The sequence below is a fragment of the Bombyx mori genome, chromosome 13, assembly GCF_030269925.1.
Source record: "Bombyx mori chromosome 13, ASM3026992v2".
Classification (NCBI taxonomy): Eukaryota; Metazoa; Arthropoda; class Insecta; order Lepidoptera; family Bombycidae; genus Bombyx; species Bombyx mori.
This window is the reverse complement of record NC_085119.1, coordinates 10209283-10230761: the sequence shown is the minus strand read 5'-3', so window position 1 is coordinate 10230761 and position 21479 is coordinate 10209283. Positions and strand designations below refer to the sequence as shown.

Genomic DNA, 21479 nt, shown 5'->3' with positions numbered 1-21479 from the left:
CGGCAGCGAGCGACTCCGCCTCCAGCTCCCATGGCGGCGTCCCCGCCAAAACACACGCCGCCTCGAAGGAGACGGTGCGATATCCGCGGATGACCCTGATGGCAACGGTGCGCTGCGGCCGGCGCAAGAACCGAGCCATAGTGGCCCGGTTGCGCGGCTCAGCCCACACAGGTGCACCGTACAGGGCCATCGATCGCACCACCCCCGCGTAGAGACGGCGCACAACCTGATCCGGTCCCCCAATATTCGGGAGCAGCCGGCTCAAAGAACCGGCCGTCCCCATCAATCGGGGGACCAGCTCCGCAAAGTGAGCACGAAAGGCCCACCGGCTGTCCAACACGAGGCCGAGGTACTTCAACTGCACCCCGACCCCTATCCGGACGCCTCCAACCACGATGTGGGTGTCAACGGGTGGCGCCCTCCGTGGCCCGTGAAACCACAGAGCCTCGGATTTATTGAGCGCCACGTCGAGACCCAGCCTCCTTATCCTTCCGACGACGAGGGCCACTCCCGCTGTGGCGAGACGGGCAGACTCCCTAAAATCATCCCCCCGGGCCACGACCAACGTGTCGTCCGCGTAACAAATAACGCGGAGGCCCGGGAGGAGGGCGCCCCTCAGCACCCAGTCGTACCCGATATTCCACAAGAGGGGGCCGAGAACCGACCCCTGCGGAACACCACGCACGACCGGAAAACGATGAAGGGTCCCACCGTACCCGGTGGCTGGACCGATTTGGCTAATTTTGGTCTTGAATTATTCGTGGAAGTCCAGAGAAGGTTTAAAAGGTGAATAAATATGAAAATGCTCGGAATTATATAATAAATAACAATTTTGTTTTTCTTTCGATATGTCCCCCGTCGGACGGATTCTTTTTGTTTGTTTTAAGTTTATTTTACACAAAAGTTTAGGTCTTTTATTTATCGATTGAGGCAAAACGAAGTCTGCCGGGTCAGCTAGTAATAAATATATTATTGCTTAGAGGTCAAGAAGAGAGGCCCTAAGACTATATATTTCAAGAGAAGTAGGCTAATTTTTAATAAATCTACGAACTAGATAGACGGACGAGTTTACCTAGTCTCAACTGATGACCGGAGTCTAAAGACATAATTTAAATCGAGAATGACGTAGCATAAAGTAATAAAAATTAGTCGTCCATAGTCTACACTGTAGACTCTACAGCGTCCGCTGGCCCTCTTTGTAGTCGTTTGGTGAAATCCCAATAGCGGCCAAAACATTGCAGGTCCTTGCTTCGATTTTTGAAGTCCACTACAGTCGATTTTTTTTAGTTTATTTTTCTTTATGAATTATCTAAGTTTATCTTTTAGAACAGTTTTCATGAGGAAATGCCTTGTATTATTTTCTACTTATTTATGTTTGCGTCTAAGGTTTATAGCGGTTCCGTATTTACTGTTTACAAAAATGTTTATTTCGTTACTTTTTTACTCAGCACAAAGAGCCTCTTGTGAATCGTTGTGAATAGTGTAAGAAAGAAAAGCCTATTGAGTTTCTTACAAACAGGGGAATCGGTCTGCGGACAATTGGGTAGGTGTAAATCAAGCAACAGGGCAAGAAAATTGTAATTTCCCCTACACCATTAGCAAGTTTCCTGTCTATTGTGCGGTTGGTTGGTTGTAGTTGAATGTAAGATTAATGATGCTTCGTGAATGTTGCTATCATTAATATGGCGATGACCTGTCACTGTTGCTCTTACAAAAGACTGCCTTTTGGTGACAATCAATAGTTAATTACTTTGGTTCGGAAATTAGTCTTACAGTTTATTTAATTTTGACCGTGAAGAAAATAGCGGATTGTATGTTAAGCTTAGGCTAGCTTAGGCTACTAAAAATAAAATATAACTTAATTCTACGAGTATGAATCAACTCGGTTTTGAATTTTTTTTTTTTATTGCCATAATATGCTGACGAAATAGCGAATCACCTGGTAGGAATTACTTGCTGACACTTAAGGACACTAGTATTGCTAAGGACACAGCCAAGCCAGTACTGACGGGAATTATATTATAGTCGCTGGATATTCGAGGAAATCTTGGATCTCTGCGTATTTTTCAGATGTTTTACACGACGAGTGATCCAGCTAATGAATATGGTAGTTATTCTTCTTTATTTTTATTTTGAAGTCACTCGCCATAAAAGTCATCCAGTTTTACCTAGAACCACTTGCTTCTTACACAGTAAAACTTCATTAATATTTTCTTCCGAGATTCTTCCCGCTTTGAAAGATGGAAATTAACTCCCCTTATACCCCCTATTCTCCGTATTCTTAGAGCGCTACGACTTCTACCCATTACCGGTGGCTCTAACTTCTTAACATTAATTATACATTGCGCTCGTTTTCTTATTGGAACTCTAAAAAAAAACGTCTGTAGAATAAATGTACATAATGTAATGTACATAAATTTAAACTAAGTCGCGATTGAATTACAGAATCACTCTAAAAATAGTAATAACTGTTGGTGATTTGTATGACATACATACATTAGATTGGAAGACAATTTAAAATCAGTTGATGCGCAGTATAAGCGGTCCTGTGTGGGGACTGAATGAATAAATTCTAGATATTTTAGATTGTAAGTACAATTATAACTGTACACAAACGAGCATACGGCCCTCCTGATGATAAGTCATGGATATCAGCAAAACCAGTAGCACAGCCAACTCGAAGCCTAATTATTTTTTTGACCACTTATCTTTTAGTAGTCTCGAGGGCCTATTATAGTTTCACCTTGATTGATTAGCCTATCACTCTTTAACATTTAACATTTAACTTAACAAGAGCAGTACTTCGCTGTACCTATCATCAAATCGGAATCGTAACCCACTGGGAAGATCCGGATCCGGCAAGAAATTCAGTGAATCATAGAGTACTTATAGGACTATAGAGGAATTTGCCAGCTAATTTCATTTTAGAATGCACATTAACTTCGTATTTCTTATTAGTTATTTCCTTTATTTTTTACCTCAAAATAAAATTGAAAAAGATACTTTTAATTGAAACATCATCTTTTTTTATTAATCCAATTTTAGCCTATTTTTTAATGTGTATGTATACCAATATGAACATATATTAAAAATTACACGTTAAAAAAATCCAAAATATATTCGGTACGTTGAAGGGAAACGGTCGTCCAGTCCTCTGGCAATACCGATCTAAATTGGGGTCGGTGATCACTCACCATTAGGATAAAAAAATAAACATTTAGGTTTGGATTCTAAACATTATTTAAATTGTTGTCTTCCCGGAAAGTTTGTTCAATGTTTGAATTTTCATGTTGCGGTCCTTTTTTGCAACTTTTTGTATATGGGGGTATCCAAGGCCCAACTTCAGGCTCAGGGAATTCAAAGATCACATAGACACCGCCATCTACCATGGGAAAGTATAAAAGCTAACCTATATTCCGGACACATAATTGCTTCGCAGCTTGAATAGATATGGTGAAAACAGTCTGTGGACACACAATACGTTTTACAATCAGCTCTAACTATAAATACGAGCGAAATAGACAGAGTAGGAAAGTGTCAAGAAGATATTGCAACTATGGAAGGAGCACACATACTAGCAGTACGAGGCTTTGTGCATATACTTACAACCATACCTATTACCTATTAGTTGTAGTGTATTAGACTACTATCGTCTTGGATCCACAGGCCTCTATTTAGTTTAAAATTGTATTTTTTTATCAATACTTATAATTTTAACAAAAAATAAAATCGACTTCAATTAAATAAAATGAGAAATTATCAATATATTCGAATTCAATTACACATGCATTGTTAAGAATAATTCATATCTGACCTGATCAGATTCAATTGGAACCAGTTGAGAAGTACTAAATAAATAAAAGATTCATCAAAATTGATTCAACTAGAAAAATGTTTCCAGATAAGGATAAATAAAAATTAAATTTTAAAGTCTGTTAAAAAAAAGTTAATTAAGATGCATTTTTCGTAACAAAACTTATATATTAAATCTTATCTATTTCTGTCGCGATTCAGTCATTACCTAAAAGGCAGTAAGAAAGAAAAGCAGAAACAGTACAATAGAGATGTCTCAAAGCTAGAGATTTTCTGGTAACTACTGAATACTGGGTAGGCCGTGAACTCGTTCAGTCATCTATACAACAAAATAATAGGCTGGGGAAAAAGTTTCTTCGCTATTTTTAAGAAAATGCACTATACTTTTTTATATACTTTATTCACATTTACCTAAGTATGTAGGTACAATTTTGTTCGATAACTTTTTGCCATCTTGTAGGTAGGGATATGATCCCATTGCTATAGAAATTTTGGGGTTTCTGATCAAAATTTCGCGACAATTGGTTTTGGCAGTCCTTTCGTGATGTTAACCTGACATTACCTAAAGAATTCTGAAGAGACCGAAACAGGTGGAAATCTGAAGGTGCAAGGTCAGGACTACACGGCAGATGCATTAATACCTCCCAGCCAAGCTCTCTTAATTTTTGCTGAGCGGCTAAATATGTGTGAGGTCTAACGTTATCATGATGAAAAACCACACCCCTTCTGTTGGTTAATTCCGGCCGTTTTCTCTCAACTTTTTGCTTTAATCTCATCAGTTTGTTTGCAGTAGAGTTCAGAATCGATGGTCCTGCCTGGTGGTAATAGCTCATAATGAATAATGCCCTTCCAATCCCACCACACACAAAGCATCACCTTATTGCGAGTTAACCCGGGTTTCGCCACAGTCTGTAAAGCCTGACCGGCCTTGGACCACGACCTTTTTCGCACGTTCTTGTCGTACGTGATTACGTGATCCACTTTCCATCACCACTTATCAGCTTCTTCAAAAATGGTTCGGTTTCATTACGTCGTAATAAAGAATCACAAATGAGTACACGGTTCATTAGGTTTCTTTCAGTGAGCTCGTGAGGTACCCAAATATCGAGCTTTTTTGTGTACCTAGTTTTTTCAAATGCGCCAAATCTGTTTTTTGGTCAATTCCTAGTTCTTCAGCTACGTCATAACTACTGATATGCCGATCTTGCTCCACTTTTTAAAAAAATGGCATTCATTTTATCCATAATAGGGCGACCAGAGCGACGTGCATCTTTGACATTAAAATTTCCGGACTGAGAACGCTTAAACCAAATTTGTGCTACTCTCACAGATTCTGTACTAGGTCCATAAACATTGCAAATTTTTTTCGCGGCTTGCATTGCATTTTTGCCTTTTTTGTAGTAAAATTTTCAAATGTATCGAATTTCTTCATTAGGTTCACTCATCTTGACAGTACGAAAAATAAATAAAAATCACAATTTATCCTAATTTGAATTTGAAATTATCTTCTTTAAAATTTAAACTTTTAATGATACCAAAACCAGCCAGATACAAATAGTTTAACCAAAGAGATTTTATTACAAGTTCATACATACTATAATGCGTAAAGACTTTTTCCCCAAACTATTAAAAGGAATATAACAGAAAAAAAATTGTCGATTACTGTCAGACATCAGAGAATGCAACCGAGCTATTGTTTCAGAAACATGGATCCAGAATGAAGTGTTCAGCTTGTAAGATCATCGCGCATACGGCGTGCATTGACATCCTTATGGACAGAGTCCAATTCACATGCAAGCCTACATTCCGCGACGTGGGTGTACGTCAGTATCGCGAGCAGACTGTCACGCATCACCACTGGGTACATCGCCGCTCTGAGAAGGGCAAGTGCAAGGCTTGCGGCAAGGTCAGTTACTGCGCTCTCGATTACTTTACTAACTATTTCTAACAATTTTTATATACGCCATAGTCTGTTCGTAAGTTTATTAAGAAAATAATCAACTGCAGTTTTTGGAACGAAGTTCCTTATGGGACGATACGGAGGGGTACCCTAACTGGGAAAAAACGTCCGTAACGTAAGATTTTTATTAGTAATGCACACAGTGTACAACTTAACTTTGTAATAACGTACAAAAAATAACATATTTTTTTACATTATATATTTTTTATAAATCTGTGAATAAAATAAAGTTGATAACTTTGTAAAGTACCTAGTTTTTTATTTTTTTTTATCAATAAAAAAATCATAATAAAAAATGTATACCGGAATAATTATTTACTTTATACCTCGAATAGAACTTAAAATTAATATTTTTATAATAAGGAACTTCGTTCCTATCCGGTATCCCACGACACTACACATCTTTTTTAGTTTATTGAAATGTTATTGAAGAACGAAATAATTTCCCTTTTGTTGTACCTATAGAAAACAATTATTATAAAACTGTATGAACAGATTACGTGTATAATTTGCTTTTAAGTACTTCAGTGACTAAAATGTTTTTCATTTGTCGCTATAATAACTCACGTGCCTGACATGTTGAATATTATTCGTAAGTTAAATCACGCGTTTTGCTTTCACGGCAGCTTAGATTTTCATTTGTGATTTTTTTTTGGTTCGTTTATCCTTAATGCCGTGCTTATGTTTATAGATAATCGAAAATAACGAGCCAATATCAACAGTAGTACACTAATAAATTAGTGACAATTTATTATTAAAAAAAAGAACACAATATTCCTAACCTAAAAGTACATGTTATTATCCGCAACATGCTTCGTCCGATTAAGGAAATAAAGTTATCAGCAACATGCTTCGTCAAAAAGTACAATACTTACTTTCAGCTGCAAGCGTCGTCATAACAAATTAACTAATATATAATAAAATAACTAAATAAACTAATAAATTAGGCACACGAAAAAATGTTTGGTAATAACTTTTATCCCAAACCATTTATTTTGAAATAAAAGTTGACTTCGTCGAACGACCTACGTAATTACACTTCCATATGTGTTGCGTTAGAGCGCGCGAACCAACCACTCACTCTTTTTGACACAAAGCTTAATTGAGTTTTCCATTTTTAAAAGGTTACCGCAAATTATAAGCTTTTTTTAGAGCACAGTATTCATACTCTTTGAAAAATACCCTTTGCCTTATCGTTACCCTTATCGTTAAATAACGATTTCCTTAAAGTGTAAATATATATGTCTATAATTTTATAATCACAGCATTCTCGATTAAAAAAACAGAGAAAGACATTACTAACATCCCACAATTTGATTTAGACGTTGTGGCGAAACTGTGGTTTGCGTGTCAGCCAATTTTAATTTACATACATAGTGGAGCCTTCGGCAAAGTGAGAATTATTACAGTCCGTAGGTATGCACGTTGCTAACTTCTCAAAATTTACTCTATATTCCCCCCTACAACAGACATGCAAATACACGCTGGGGTGCAATTAAACTCACTCTGTCTCTGCATAACGGTAAACTAGGAAACTTCCGACATGTGATTTTAAAATTATGTAACACGTAAAACACGTTACATTCGCCACGTCGCGGCGTATCATACCTACAAAACTAGTGCAATTAGGACACAAAGAATTTTAAAATGTTTTTTTATTTTTATTTATTTATTAAATCGGGTATTGGTAATTTTAGAAGTACGAATTGTCTTTTCCTGCGTTGAAGCGCTGCGTTTCAGTTTGCAGGGTAGGGCAGCTGTTTTACTGTAAAAACTCTGACCTTAAAACTCATGTTTCAAGACACCTGGCAGCATTTACATTATTGATATCTATGGGCTCCGGTAACCACTTAACACCAGGTGGGCCGTCAGCTCGTTCACCCATCTGAGCAATAAAAACGTTTATTGAAACAAGAATGCTTTACGGCAGAAGTAGGCGCCGCGTAGGTAGATAGTAGGCTATCTATATATTAATACGTGAAGCAAAAACTTTGTATCCTTTTTACGAAAATTGCGCGGAGTATGAAATTTTCCACACTTATAGAGAATATAGAGAAGTGCACAATGCTAATTTTTTTTAAATAATGCATAAAAGATACATTAAATCAATAAAGAAAATATTACACACACTACATACCATGTATTTGACGCACACATGCATGCATAAGTACTTATTTATTGTCAAACTTTTGTTCTTGGCGTCAGTTGTCAAATTGAGAATAGATTAAATATTCTTTGCCTTTGTTAATATTTTTTATAGTGTAGTCTTGGCGAAATTTGTGATTATAGAAGTATAAAATACAATCATTATAGTGTACAAACTTACAATTCCAATTAATTATAGTCGAATTTCGACTACTGCGGGACCTCTAGTAGATTATAATTAGTTATAGTGTTTTATCATTAGAAAGAATTAATAAAAAAAAAATTGTCTGCACACATACACCTTTGAAACATCGCAAACATTTCATCTCAATTCATGGTATGTGAAAACGTTCATTACGAAAGCAGTAGCCAAGCGAATTTTGTGTGAATGAGTGATGAGAACGGTCTGGGGAAATGCGTTGCCGTGTAGATACGAGATATATCACTGAAAGCTGTATGTATGTTATGACATTAATTCGTTAGTTAATGCGCAACTATAGCTAGGTTTCTAAACTTAGTACCATTAGCATCTAGCATCATAATTGGTGACCTAAGAAAGTGATGAGCTATAAGAATATTTAAAAAAAAAAACTAGCCCACTGAGTTTGTTTCCTCGGCTCTTCTTAGGACTGTTACTATTTGTTGTATCCAGTGTTACAGATAGTGATAACCAGTTTTGACATTTAATAAGTTTATTGTGATGACGTTTTAGTGGAGCTAAGTACTTTGAATATGAAACATTAAGAAAATAATATATTGTCTTTAGCAGCCAAACCTTAGTTGTTTTCTTAAGTGAATAAAATTTAAATTACATATTTTAGCAGTAAACGTCTTATCATACCGGTATTAACGTAATTCACGGTAGTAATAGACTGTGTTCAAGCTTTATTGATTTCCATGAGCGACACTGACCATGTACCAGCAATAGAGCCATTCGTTAGTATGTGTACACGGGTGTGTTAAAAAAAAAATGATGCGCGTGCAGCTTCGTGCACTTGGTCTTGGTCGAATTTCCGTTGTAATAGTGAATGCTGTTTAAAAGAGAAACGACATAGCTCGCTTTGTCCTTTCTCTCTCTTCACGGCCGAGTGGTTCGCGAGACGCTCGTTCTATTTTCTCACTCTCGCTCTTCCAAAAGTATATCTTTTCTCTCTAGCCGTAACAAATCTGTGGCGAGTCAAATTTTACTCCCAACGCGCTAAAAGAAGCTTCACTTCAAAAAAGTAGTTCCTCACGGATCAGAAGGAGCCACCGTCCTGATTATATGTGGTGTGAAGGGTAGGGTTATCGCAGTTCCAATGTTATTGAGACATCGTTATAGTTTCTTGTTCGGTGGTACGTGGACGACATTCACTACATGCCTGATCCTGTGGACCGAATGGTAAACAGTCGACGTCGCACTAAACACGTAATTGCGGATCCTCTCAGTCCATTAACGGGGCTTTTAGGTACTTCAAGCACTGGTCACCGAGTAAATTAACCCATAGACACAGCCCACTGAGTTTCTCGCCGGCTCTTCTCCGTGGGTCACGTTTCCGATCCGGTGGTAGATTCTGCGAAGTACGGTTCTTGCTAGAGCCAGTGTTAGCAACACTCCCGGTTTCAGCTCCGTAAGCTCACCTACACGTCATGGAGAAGCTGAAATAGCCTCTCAAGGCTATCAGTATAGGTAGGAAAAAAAAAAACATCACTTTATGACGAGCATGGACTCAGATAAACTAAACAATGGCGTGACAACAAACAACTCTTGAGCCCGTTTATCATCTACGCTGGCAACAGGTACATTGTTTCTTCTAGGCTGGCGTTTCATATTACGGTAATCTTTTCTGTTTTATTTTTACTAATCAAATACAAAACTTAACTTTTGTATTCAACCTTTCACCGTTAAAAAATATAACAGTTGAAAATTTGACTTTAGAGGAGTAAAATATTGGAAGCTTATCGTTGCTTGTTGCACAGCCTTTCAGTGTGCTTATTCCATAAACAGAACTCTCGACGTTGGCGACTCAGTTCTTTGTCAACTTCATATGATTTGCATTTGCCTCGCATGTGACACGAATACGACTTCGTGTGCGCACGCTGAAATTAAAACTTCATTTTTAATGACGTGTTAGCATATGGCTCCATGATCACAACTCACACATTCACCTGTTTTGAATTTTTTATCATATTTCAAGGGAATTGGGTAACATTTTCCTCGTACATAATAAATATGTATTTACAATTTTTTACGTAATTAATGATTTTCCTGGTACAATATTCGAGGTTCGCTTACACAGTTTTTTCGTCATGTTTTGTACAGTGAATAGCTTTTTACTGCTGTAGATGGGCAGACGTAATAAGGCGTATCTGACGCTGAGTGGTCACCACTGTCCATAGCGCTGCCAACGTGTGTGTAAGTCGTCATTCTCTTTGAAATTCGACTTCGAAGTCTCAGTGGTTTTATTATACATGACGGAGTGACCGATTTTATTGAGTTTTTAAAATGATGACGTCAACAACTGATGATGGTGACATTGGCACCATGTTGTTATTACAAATGGTCTCGTCACGTCTTCATACAAATGGTTCTCGTCGTTGTTGTAGTTGTCATCTACTAGTATAGTCTTCGATCAATAATATAGTGACAGTAAATAATACTCACTTTTCCAATGAATTCCATTTATTACACTTCAGTGTACAACAATAACAACAGAAAGCTCCGCTCCGTTCGACTGCTCCAGCCTGAATGTATTTGTCCGTTTTTTTCCTACCTATGCTGATAGCCTTGAGAGGCTATTTCAGCTTCGCCCTAACATGTAGGCGAGCTCATGGGGCTCAAACCGGAGTGTTGGTAACACTGGCCCTAGCAAGAGCAGTGCTTCGCAGAATCTACACCGGATCGGAAACGCGACCCACTGTGAAGATCCGGCGCGAAACTCAGTGGGCTGTGTCTGTGGGTTAATTCGCTCGTCGAACCCTTCGTCGCTATGGTGTCCGAAGAGAGTGATGGGGCTAACGGCGGAGGTGTTAACGCGCCTATTAGGGAGTGGGCTGCTCGAAGTGGTATTCGGAGGGCGACCCCTTTTGAAGAGCACCGCTGTGCTTTTCGTGGGGTTTGATGTTAATGGGCATCTTCCGGAACCACTGTCACATGGTGGTTACTGCGATCTGGAGTCGCTGATACAATACCGACACGAGTAGTAGATAGCCGTGTCATCAGCGAAGAGTGCTAGATGGGTCTCCGCAGACCGGTGTATATCATTGATATACAAACTAAATAAAAACGGGGAGAGCGCGGAGCCTTGCGGGACTCCGGCCATCAGATGACGAGGGCGAGAGCGAGTTCCCTCTACTCGATATCGAAACGAACGGTTCGACAAGAAGTCTCGTATGATAAGCTATTTGTGCGACAATAGTCACTCTTATTTATATAGAAAATGGGGGTAGCTTACTTATGAATTGTTATTAACACCGCTATATACAATTAATACACGCTTGGACATACAATAGTTAACCAACAACGTCAATATTAAGGAAACAGTTAACTTTAAGTAATCTTAGTTTACTAAATAGTAATGTTGCGCCGATATACATAAATACGACCTTCAAACCTAAACGCGTGAGAATAAATATTCAAGATGATGGCACTACAAAAGATTTTCGGGCAAGGGTACCGAATCTCTTACGAAATGTCCGCCCCTAGGGGGCACGCGGGGTATGTTGGACTTGAGGGTATGCAGATAGGATGATGACTTGTGCCCACTGATTTTCTCGCCGGATCTTCTCAGTGGGTCGCGATTCCGATCCGGTGGTAGATTCTGCTAGGACTAGTGTTGGAAAATTCTTTCGCGTTGAGCCCGTGAGCTCACCTACCCGTCCGCGCGTAGCTGGAACAGCCCTTTATACTACCAGCGAATAAGTAGGGGAAAAAAACCTACCTTAGTAATACAAAAATGTTGACAACTGTTTGAATCTACTATTAGGACGTGATATTATTGAAGTTTCTAACTTTTATTATCACTTTTTTTCCTATAGGTAGAGAGAAAACTCTTTTTACAAAACGCTCGCAAACAAAGCATTATCTGTGGGATATGTAGAAGGGCGAACTTACAACGATAGATAATTATCTGCCGGTTAGCCCTGGTATACAGCGAAGTACACACATTAGTAAATATTTCTTACACAAAAGGATTTTAAGTTTTATTAAAGAAAAAAGTTGCAACTCCATGGCAAAATATTGCTTTTATTGCATCTTTAAAAAAACAATAAGCCGTTAAAAGAAATTTTAAAAGAAATGTATGTATTTACTTTTTAGTAGCTTTAAATGTCAAAAATTAATTTTCATCATGTAAACAATAGACAAGTTAAGACGTAAAATGTATCGTCGCCTATTAAAAGTGATTTGTATTCAGTCACGTTTTTAGATACACGTCTGTACAAATGAATAACAAAAAAATGTAATAAGAGAATATTTATTCAGTAGAGAATGCTAAGTTGCCTACCAAGGTTTATAGATTTACATTGTAGATATGATGAAATACGGAGACAAATTAAGATTTGCAACACAAAGGAATTTACGTTATGATGTCTAGGAGCCCCGGTATCCATTACACACCAGGGAGACTAAGCTCATCTTCCCATATGAACGAGAAAACCTTTCGACTCTCGGCTTTGAATAATCTAGGCAAACTTGGCTTTATCAAGCTTTAGGCTTAATCTATAATATATTAGTGCTCATCTAGCGATCGAAATTGATCATTGACATCTCACGATTTACAATAATTCTCTGTATATATTTTTTTAATTAGCTAAAAAAAAACCGCTTGATAAACAGTGAAGAAATCCATACTTTTAGGTGTTACCTCAAACATTTTTGAAAACACTGAAAGCCTGTAGTAGCTCGTAAACATAAAAAATGAAAGTCGATTATCAAGCAAATTGTTCTTTGTCTTTATTATTGAAATATAGATAGATATTTCAAGAATTATAAATTTGATCCTTGTCGTCTAATTTGGATCATGGAAATATCATATTTTAGACACTATAACACGATATTTGAATCCCCGTAATAACGAGAAATTCAGTAAGGTTGCTTCACGGCATAAATAGGTTTGGATCGATTTAGCTACATACCTGTGATGGCTCTCTTCTACGCCAACAGTTTGAAAGTAAAATTAATCATAAAGTAGCAGTCAGCTGTGTTCGGTTAAATTTTCGAACTCTACGTTTTGTGTTTCTGGAAAAATTGGCTTCGCATTTACTCGTAACTGAATTTCACCTGCGTCTACGAAAGCGACGTGTCAGAAAACATAATTTACTCAGTGTTCACACTTGCGTTCTTTTTTTTGGGTTCCGTACAACCGACTAATATGCGGAATCCTTGTAAAAACGAATTTTTACTCCGTATTCTATTACAAAAAATTAAATACAGTTATGTAATTATTCCGATAATTCGATTTGGAACCAAAAATATTGAAAAGTGGATAGCGGGTTCATTCGTTTTTCACGAAAAAATTCAACGATTTTTTTTTAAGTCTAATATCTCACGGATATGCTATGATACGGAATTCTCTCCACGCGAGTTCGACTCGACCTTCAGCAGTTATTCCATAGCGCCATACATGATGTTTCGTTCGTAATACTATCGCTTTATATACACACATACATAAATGCTATTCCTGTTTCGTCACGCGTCTTTTTTATTTTATTTTTGTTTACAGTTTTTTATTATTCTCGTGCTTATGTTGTAGCTTTTTAATCTTTTTGTTTATTTATTCAGTGGGCATGTGTGCATGCTTATTTTGTTCTCACAGTCGTTCTGGCGTCGCTGCTGTCGGTGGTGCATACCAACAAGGGGCTCCATAGACACGGCTATGCAACTACACAATGGTGATATGAACCATGTGCGTATACGAGTATTGTAACAGGTGGCGGGCAGGTGAACTATCGCAGGGCGTTGTGCCAACATTCCTGAAGCCGTCTAAAGATGTGTGAGATTCGCAGACGTATCAGAATATTTATTGAGTAAAGGCAACGTTTGCCGTTCTCGGGAATGTTAGTAATTAAAACCCGCTCTGTGTATCTAAGCTTTGCTTACATTTCATTATAAAGTATAAGAACGATACTGTCGTCTTTTCAATGTTAATTTATTTTAACCGTCAACGTGCGTTCAATGCTTTTTGTTAACAGTCGCTGCAGGCAAAACTCTCCTTCAGCTCTAAAGAGATCGTCGCTCTGAGTTGCTCCTGGTGTAAAGACGCCTACCACAACAAAGAAAGCTGTTTTAATCTTCAGCGAATAGGGGAAGAATGCTCATTAGGTAACAATTTATTTATTTATTTTTTATTGCTTAGTTGGGTGGACGAGCTCACAGCCCTCCTGGTGTTAAGTGTTTACTGGAACCCACAGACATCTACAACGTAAATGCGCCACCCACCTTGAGACATAAGTTCTAAGGTCTCAGTATAGTTACAACGGCTGCCCCGCCCTTCAAACCGAAATGCATTACTGCTTCACGGCAGAAAATAGGCAGAGTGGTGGTACCTACCCGCGCGGACTCACAAGAGGTCCTACCACCAGTAATTACGCAAATTACAAATTTGTAGGTAGAAGATTCATTACATTTATGTTGTTATCAACTTTTAGGTTCACAATCAAATATAACAGTACCACCTTCGTGGATTGTTAAATTGCCCAGAAGGGGGAGTTTTAAATCGTCGCTAAGAAAATCCCCGAAGAAGAAAAGTGCCTCTAAAAAGAAAGGAAAGGAGTCGAAAAACGAACTGAGAACTTTCGTTATTAAACCCATACCGACAACGAACGTAAAACCGGTGTTGGTTTTCATTAATCCGAAGAGCGGCGGCAATCAAGGGGCCAAATTACTTCAGAAGTTCCAGTGGTTATTAAATCCTCGACAGGTGTTCGATCTCACACAAGGTGGCCCTGGGCCCGGGTAAGTACTAATCCGCTTGTCATATTTAACTGTCTTATTAATAAAATACTCAGCGACCTTAATAAAACCTAGACGTATTATCGTACATTCCACTTCTTCTGAATAACAAATAAATAAATAATCTTAATAATTTTTCAAGCTATTATATCTTTAACAAGCGGCCCGCTCCGCCTTCGCTCGGGTGTTTAACAAAAATTTTAACGATATTTGACATTGTTTTTTTTTTCATAAAAGAACACTTATTGCGGCATAACTCTAATAGTTAGACATATGTTGTCGCGACACTTTTTGTAAATAATAATGTGTTCTACAAAGTCGTAGTACATTATTTTATTCTATCATCAGTAGTTTTTGCAGCGCGATGTAAAGAATATTTTAGGTAATTTTTTTACACCTTTGGTTACATTATTGGAGTTTTAGTAAGAATCCCTATTTTTTTTCAAAAAAGATTATAGCCTATGTCACTCGCGAATAGTGTAGCTTCCAAACGTTGAAAGAATTTTTCAAATCGGTTCAGTAGTTTCGGAGCCTATTCAATACAAACAAACAAATCTTTCCTCTTTATAATATTATAATATAGATATAGATAAAAATACCGAATACATATTTTAGTTTAATGAACATACCGTTTGAACGTTATATTGTAGACACTATGATCAAAGTCGAACACAAAATATTTATCAGATTTGTAGCTGACTAAGGCAGTAAAAATTATTATCAATTAAAACTGATGTCACAGACTAGATTAGCCTCATTCATTCCTATGGACGATTATCTGGCTAACGGAAAACGAATATCAAACTTTCCCCGTCGATACTTTCTGTTTAATGGCACATTAATTTGTTGCAAACAAAAAAAAAACAAGAAAGCAAACTTTATTGAAACGGCATCGGAATTACGTTTATAATAAGTAATTTAATATCTTCAGGAAAGATGATCCAATCACCCTATACCTCTTGCACGCAATGTATTGGCAGTATTGGCAAATATTGTAAACCTTCATCCTAGTTTTCATATTAACCAAAATCAAATAACAAACAAAGTATTTTTTATTGAAGGCAGCCTTTGCGCATTTTTTTGATTATTATAAAATTGGTAATTGATTAAAAAAAAAACAATCAAGAAAAATAAACATCATATTTTAAAATGGTATTTTGTAGTTATTTTTGCATTGTTGTGTACGAAGGCGAATTCGAATACAAATTTAGACGATAATTGCTGGTTTTTCGTGATACGTGATAACGCTTAGAACATAGTTAAAAAGAAATCTTTAAAATATATTTTACCTCATCTATTTTGCACTCATGGTATCTTTATGGTACATTTAACATTTTATATCAGATACAACTGCATGCGTGTTTTTGATGCTACACACATGCAAATATGGTCGTGAGGATTGTTTAAATCCTAGATTCACAGACCGTGTGGAACTTCTGGTTGAATTCAATATTGAATGAGACTTTAGTTCTCTGTGTTTTATATCATATCCGTTAGAGTGCTTTAAAGGATTGCCTGAGATGATCTCACCATCTCCATACATCTCTCAATATTTACTTGTTGTTTCAGATTGGAATTATTTCGTAAAGTACCCAACTTGAGGGTATTAGCGTGCGGCGGAGACGGCACTGTTGGATGGGTGCTCAGTGTTCTCGATCGCATCGGCTCAAGACCCGCCGTTGGAGTCCTGCCTCTTGGCACAGGGAATGACCTCGCACGAGCACTTGGGTGGGGAGGGGTAAGCATTAAACATTAAAAATATTTGTTCAGAGAAATAATAGTATTGTAAACTATGCAGTACTAAACTGGCTCATGACAAAATAATCATGAAAATTGTATTATTATGTTTAGGCAACTGACGTATAACTCTGTGCAATTTGGTTTGTTTAAGCGGATGTAGTCATCGTTTTACTTGTCGTGTTTTGATGAATGGTCACAACATTGTATGTTGTTGATTACTTGTGCGTATAATATATGTAAAATTTAAATGCTGTAAACTAAAACAAAGTAGCGTAAAAAATAACAACACTCATATGATATCCGGATAAAGGACGTATGTATATTTCACAATGCTTTTCGTGCATAGTAGAAATAGCTTGTGAATACATAGTGACGTAATAGCATCACTTCTATTGAATTATTTTACAACTAAGTAGGGTCACACCGATGAGTGTGACCCAAGACTGAGCAAAGGTGTAAAAACTCTTTTAACTAAGAAATTAATTCTGTGTTTACCTGTTGTCTTTGAATTAATTTCTTAGTTAAAAGAGTTTTTACACCTTTGCTCAGTCTTGGGTCACACTCATCGGTGTGACCCTACTTAGTTGTAAAATAATTCAATAGAAGTGATGCTATTACGTCACTATGTATTCACAAGCTATTTCTACTATGCACGAAAAGCATTGTGTAAAAACTCTTTTAACTAAGAAATTAATTCTGTGTTTACCTGTTGTCTTTGAAACGTTACAATACGCAGTAACGAAGCCATAAACAAAGTTTATCGCTTTGACCGTAAAAATTTTATTATTGTCTTAAAACGACAAACACAGTATCGTTTTATAGAGTGATTCGCAGCTGTTCATTACAAGCAAGCAATGCTACATTTTATTACAATCAGAGCACACATTTTATTCGAAACGAATTTGGAAAGAGCATTACTTAATCAAAGAGATTAAGAGAGAGAGAACGGCCGTCTGGTGTAGTGGTAAGTGACATGGTCACTACATACGGGGGTCGCGGGTTCGAATCCCGCCAAGGGAAAGATATTTGTATGATAAATATAAATGTCTTTTCGGGGGTTATGGATGTATATTAAATATATGTATGTGTATAATAAAAATCTTATATTTATTTCCGTTATCTGGTACTTGTAACACAAGTTCTTTACGAACTTATCACGGGACCAGTTAACGTGGCGTGATTGTTAGTAAATATTTATTATTTATTATTTATTATAATTCATTTCATGGCGGATTACCGTACTACTCGCGCTGGTGCTTACCTAGCGGGGTATTCCTGCAGTATGAGTTTGCAGCGTTGTCTAGTTTTGTTTCGAAGAGGCTCTGCAGTTGTAGTACTTACGCATTCCCGATCCTGCGGAAAGAATGGAAAGCAGTCGACGTCGCCCCAAATACGTTATTTTGGATCCTCCCGATCCACTAACGGTGCTTTTAGGTACCTCAAGCACCGGTCATCGTTTTCGTCGAACCCGTCGCATGCGACGAAGGGCTCGACGAGTAAATTAGCCCCCAGACACAGCCCACTGAGTTTCTCGCCGGATCTTCTCAGTGGGTCGCATTTCCGATCCGGTGGTAGATTCTGCGAAGCACTGCTCTTGCTAGGGTTCGTGTTAGCAACGTCGTCAGGTTTGAGCCCCGTGAGCTCACCTACTAGTTAAGGTTACGCTGAAATAGCCTCCCAAGGCTTTCAGCTAGGCAGGGAAAAAAGTACTTACGAGCGCCGATTCCTGGAAGCCTACTTACCTCGGATGAGTTCTGTCTGATTCTAAACTTTAGACTCGGATTGCCAGGGGGTGACAGGGGGTTTTAATTGATTCAATTGCGGGATTCTTCGCTTACCGCACCAATGCGAACAGAAAAGTACGGTGATTTAGTCTTCATCCATAAAAACACTAGACTTAATAACTTTTGACAGTCGCAGATAAATATCAAGGATCTTTTTAAGATTCCATAGCCGCACAGGCTTATAAGTTAGTCATGTTCGTCTGTCTATCAGCTATCTGTGCTTTACAGCCATTTAACACTGAAGTTATTGGCACTATGTAGATGAAATTTGGAAAATATGTATTTTGTGAAGCACTTCTAATGTTTATATTTATATAAACATTATGAATAAAATATGATGATTAAGGGTTGGCCCATACATACATACCAATACATACCAATATGAGCATCAATATTGTTTCAATGTATCATTCAATGTAGCTCACTCAACTCCATTGGTCTTAAAACAACCTATTAATTTTGTGGCCAGACATCGATTGAAATACGCACTTTATTCACGGGAAAACTCGCCATTGCCAATCACATAGAACATTTTACAAACTACAAATAATTAAAGCGCTCAGAGCACGCTGTGTTCTATAAGATGAGATCAGACAACGTCCAGTCTTCAGCTCTTTGCTTTCCAGCCACACTTGTGTGGATCAAGCTCTATTTTGATTCACCTAGACCTTTTTTACCTCTTTTACAAGAATATGGTTCAGCCACAACCTGATTGCTGACAACTAATCATCAACGATGCAGAATAATACTCAAGTTGTACCTTTCTGACTAATTGAGAAGCTTCTTTAAAGCTTTGCTTATAAACTCAATAATTCTGCTCATTAAAAAATAATAAACCGTAAAACTAGTTTTAATTATATAGGTGACGCGCGAAAACCCAAGAAAATCCCACTCCGTAGTAGGCGCGCAAACACCTGCGCCGTTAGCCCCATCACTTTCTTTGGCCAGCCCATACCGTGGGTCTCGAAGGTTAAATATCTAGGCGTCACCCTCGACAGAGGGATGACATTCCGTCCCCATATAAAAACGGTACGCGACCGCGCCGCGTTTATACTAGGACGACTCTATCCAATGCTTTGTAGTCGATGCAAACTGTCCCTCCGCAATAAGGTAACTCTCTACAAAACTTGTATACGCCCCGTCATGACGTATGCAAGCGTAGTGTTCGCTCATGCAGCCCGCACCCACTTGAAATCCCTTCAGGTTATTCAATCACGATTCTGCAGGATAGCCGTCGGAGCGCCATGGTTCCTTAGGAATGTGGATCTCCACGATGACCTGGAGCTCGACTAATTTAGTAAGTATCTACAGTCGGCATCGCTGCGCGATTTTGAGAAGGCGGCACGACATGAGAACCCTCTCATCGTAGCCGCTGGAAATTACATACCCGACCCAGTAGACCGAATGGTAAACCGTCGACGTCACCCAAAGCACGTCATTACGGATCCTCCTGATCCATTAACGGTGCTTTTAGGCACCACAAGCACCGGTCACCGTACCCGTCGAACCCGTCGCTTGCGACGAAGGGCTCGACGAGCGAACTAACCCATAGACACAGCCCACTGAGTTTCTCGCCGGATCTTCTCAGTGGGTCGCGTTTCCGATCCGGTGGTAGATTCTGCGAAGCACTGCTCTTGCTAGGGTCAGTGTTAGCAACTCTCCGGTTGAGCCCCGCAAGCTCACCTACAAACGTTAGGGCGAAGCTGAAATTGCCTCTCAAGGCTATCAGCATAGGTAGGGAAAAAAAAACCAAGAAAATAATTTCTCTAATAGAAATAAATGATTTCTGTATCTTCTTATGTTTACTTCATCTGAGTTATTTTGATTTTATCACACTCCTCATCCTCCTTGCGTCGATAATACTCAATGCTGATGGTCATGGCCTCCCTTAATAACTTTCTCCTGGACTATCCTGCACCAGCCCTGCCTATCCTCGGCTGCACGGATGAATTTTACTACCCTACTCATTTTGAAATTATCGGTTGAAAATTTACCATTGCGTCTCTTAAAAGCAGCAAGGCCTAAGTCATTTTTAAAATACGTGACATCGTTCTGGTTGCTTTATTCATTTCCCTGAATAAATTTTTTTTCTTTCTGTCTAAATTTCCTTCATAATTTTGTTCGCTCTTTTAGATTTTATTCTGTCACAAACACGAGACGTTTTATTTTATTTATCAATAGGCTGGTATTCAAACATTCAAGAAACACAAAGCGGATGGAGAGCTTAAACGTATTTTAGATAAAAGGAGTGTTCTCTAACCTTTTTAATATACTTGATTAGTTTTAATAAGAATTTTAATTACAACCATGAGATACAAGATATTTCCATTTACGATGATTGCTGAATTATTTGCATTGCATTTACATAATGCATTTGAACATCAAATTAACGAGACCTTCCCTACGCCCGGTTTTTTCTTGCCCGTACGTTTCTAGTTTATTTCTTTAAAAAGTTTCGGTTTTCCTTTAATTTTCCTTATTCCCTTTCGTTATTTCTTTACAAAAAGTATTTTTCTCGTCTAAAATGGTTTTGCTCATGGACGTCAGCACTACAAGAGGCACATCCAAACGAAAAAAACTTATTTGATGAAGGACATCTCATAAAGCTATATTCGTATATGCATAGTAAGCATTTTGTATTAGATTTCAAACCAAATTCGGATACTGTGTGGTAAGAATGATCTTTGGTAGCGCAATATGCGCAAAATAGCAGCATTTTCAGTGGACGAGCTTCGCTGCTGTGACAATTTGTCCTGTTGTTAACAGGGTAACATGATTATCTAAGAAAATTTCTCAGAGCGATTTCAAACAAAGAACCAAAGCCAAAGATACCAAGTATATTGTTACTAACAGTGTTACAAACACAATACTAGTTTTTATATTAATTAATATTTTGACACTATGAACATCATATTTCGATTATTATTAAAATTTTATATTCATGTAATCAGAATTTATAATCTACTATCCTACTTGAATATAAATACATATCTATTTATTTTATTCATAATAAATATTTTCAGAAATCCGGGCTATCAATGCTTGCCATTATGGCCATAATCGAATTCTTAATTCTACATTGTTTTAGGATTTTGACAGAATTAAT

The 21479-nt window shown here is 37.8% G+C and overlaps 1 protein-coding gene across 7 annotated transcripts in view; it reads left to right on the top strand.

Annotated features, from left to right (window-relative positions):
• The window catches only part of LOC101745288 (eye-specific diacylglycerol kinase), a 162108-nt gene that overhangs the window by 118841 nt on the left and 21788 nt on the right, over window positions 1-21479 (top strand). For 4 of the 7 annotated variants that reach the window (XM_038015113.2, XM_062671846.1, XM_062671848.1 and 1 more), the window contains 5 exons: window positions 5516-5719; window positions 13714-13803; window positions 14090-14219; window positions 14546-14852; window positions 16419-16587. In XM_038015113.2, the coding sequence (XP_037871041.1) occupies window positions 5516-5719; window positions 13714-13803; window positions 14090-14219; window positions 14546-14852; window positions 16419-16587 (900 nt within the window). The remainder of the gene's footprint in view (window positions 1-5515; window positions 5720-13713; window positions 13804-14089; window positions 14220-14545; window positions 14853-16418; window positions 16588-21479) is intronic. The other 3 variants (XM_062671847.1, XM_062671849.1, XM_062671851.1) reach the window with 1 other exon arrangement.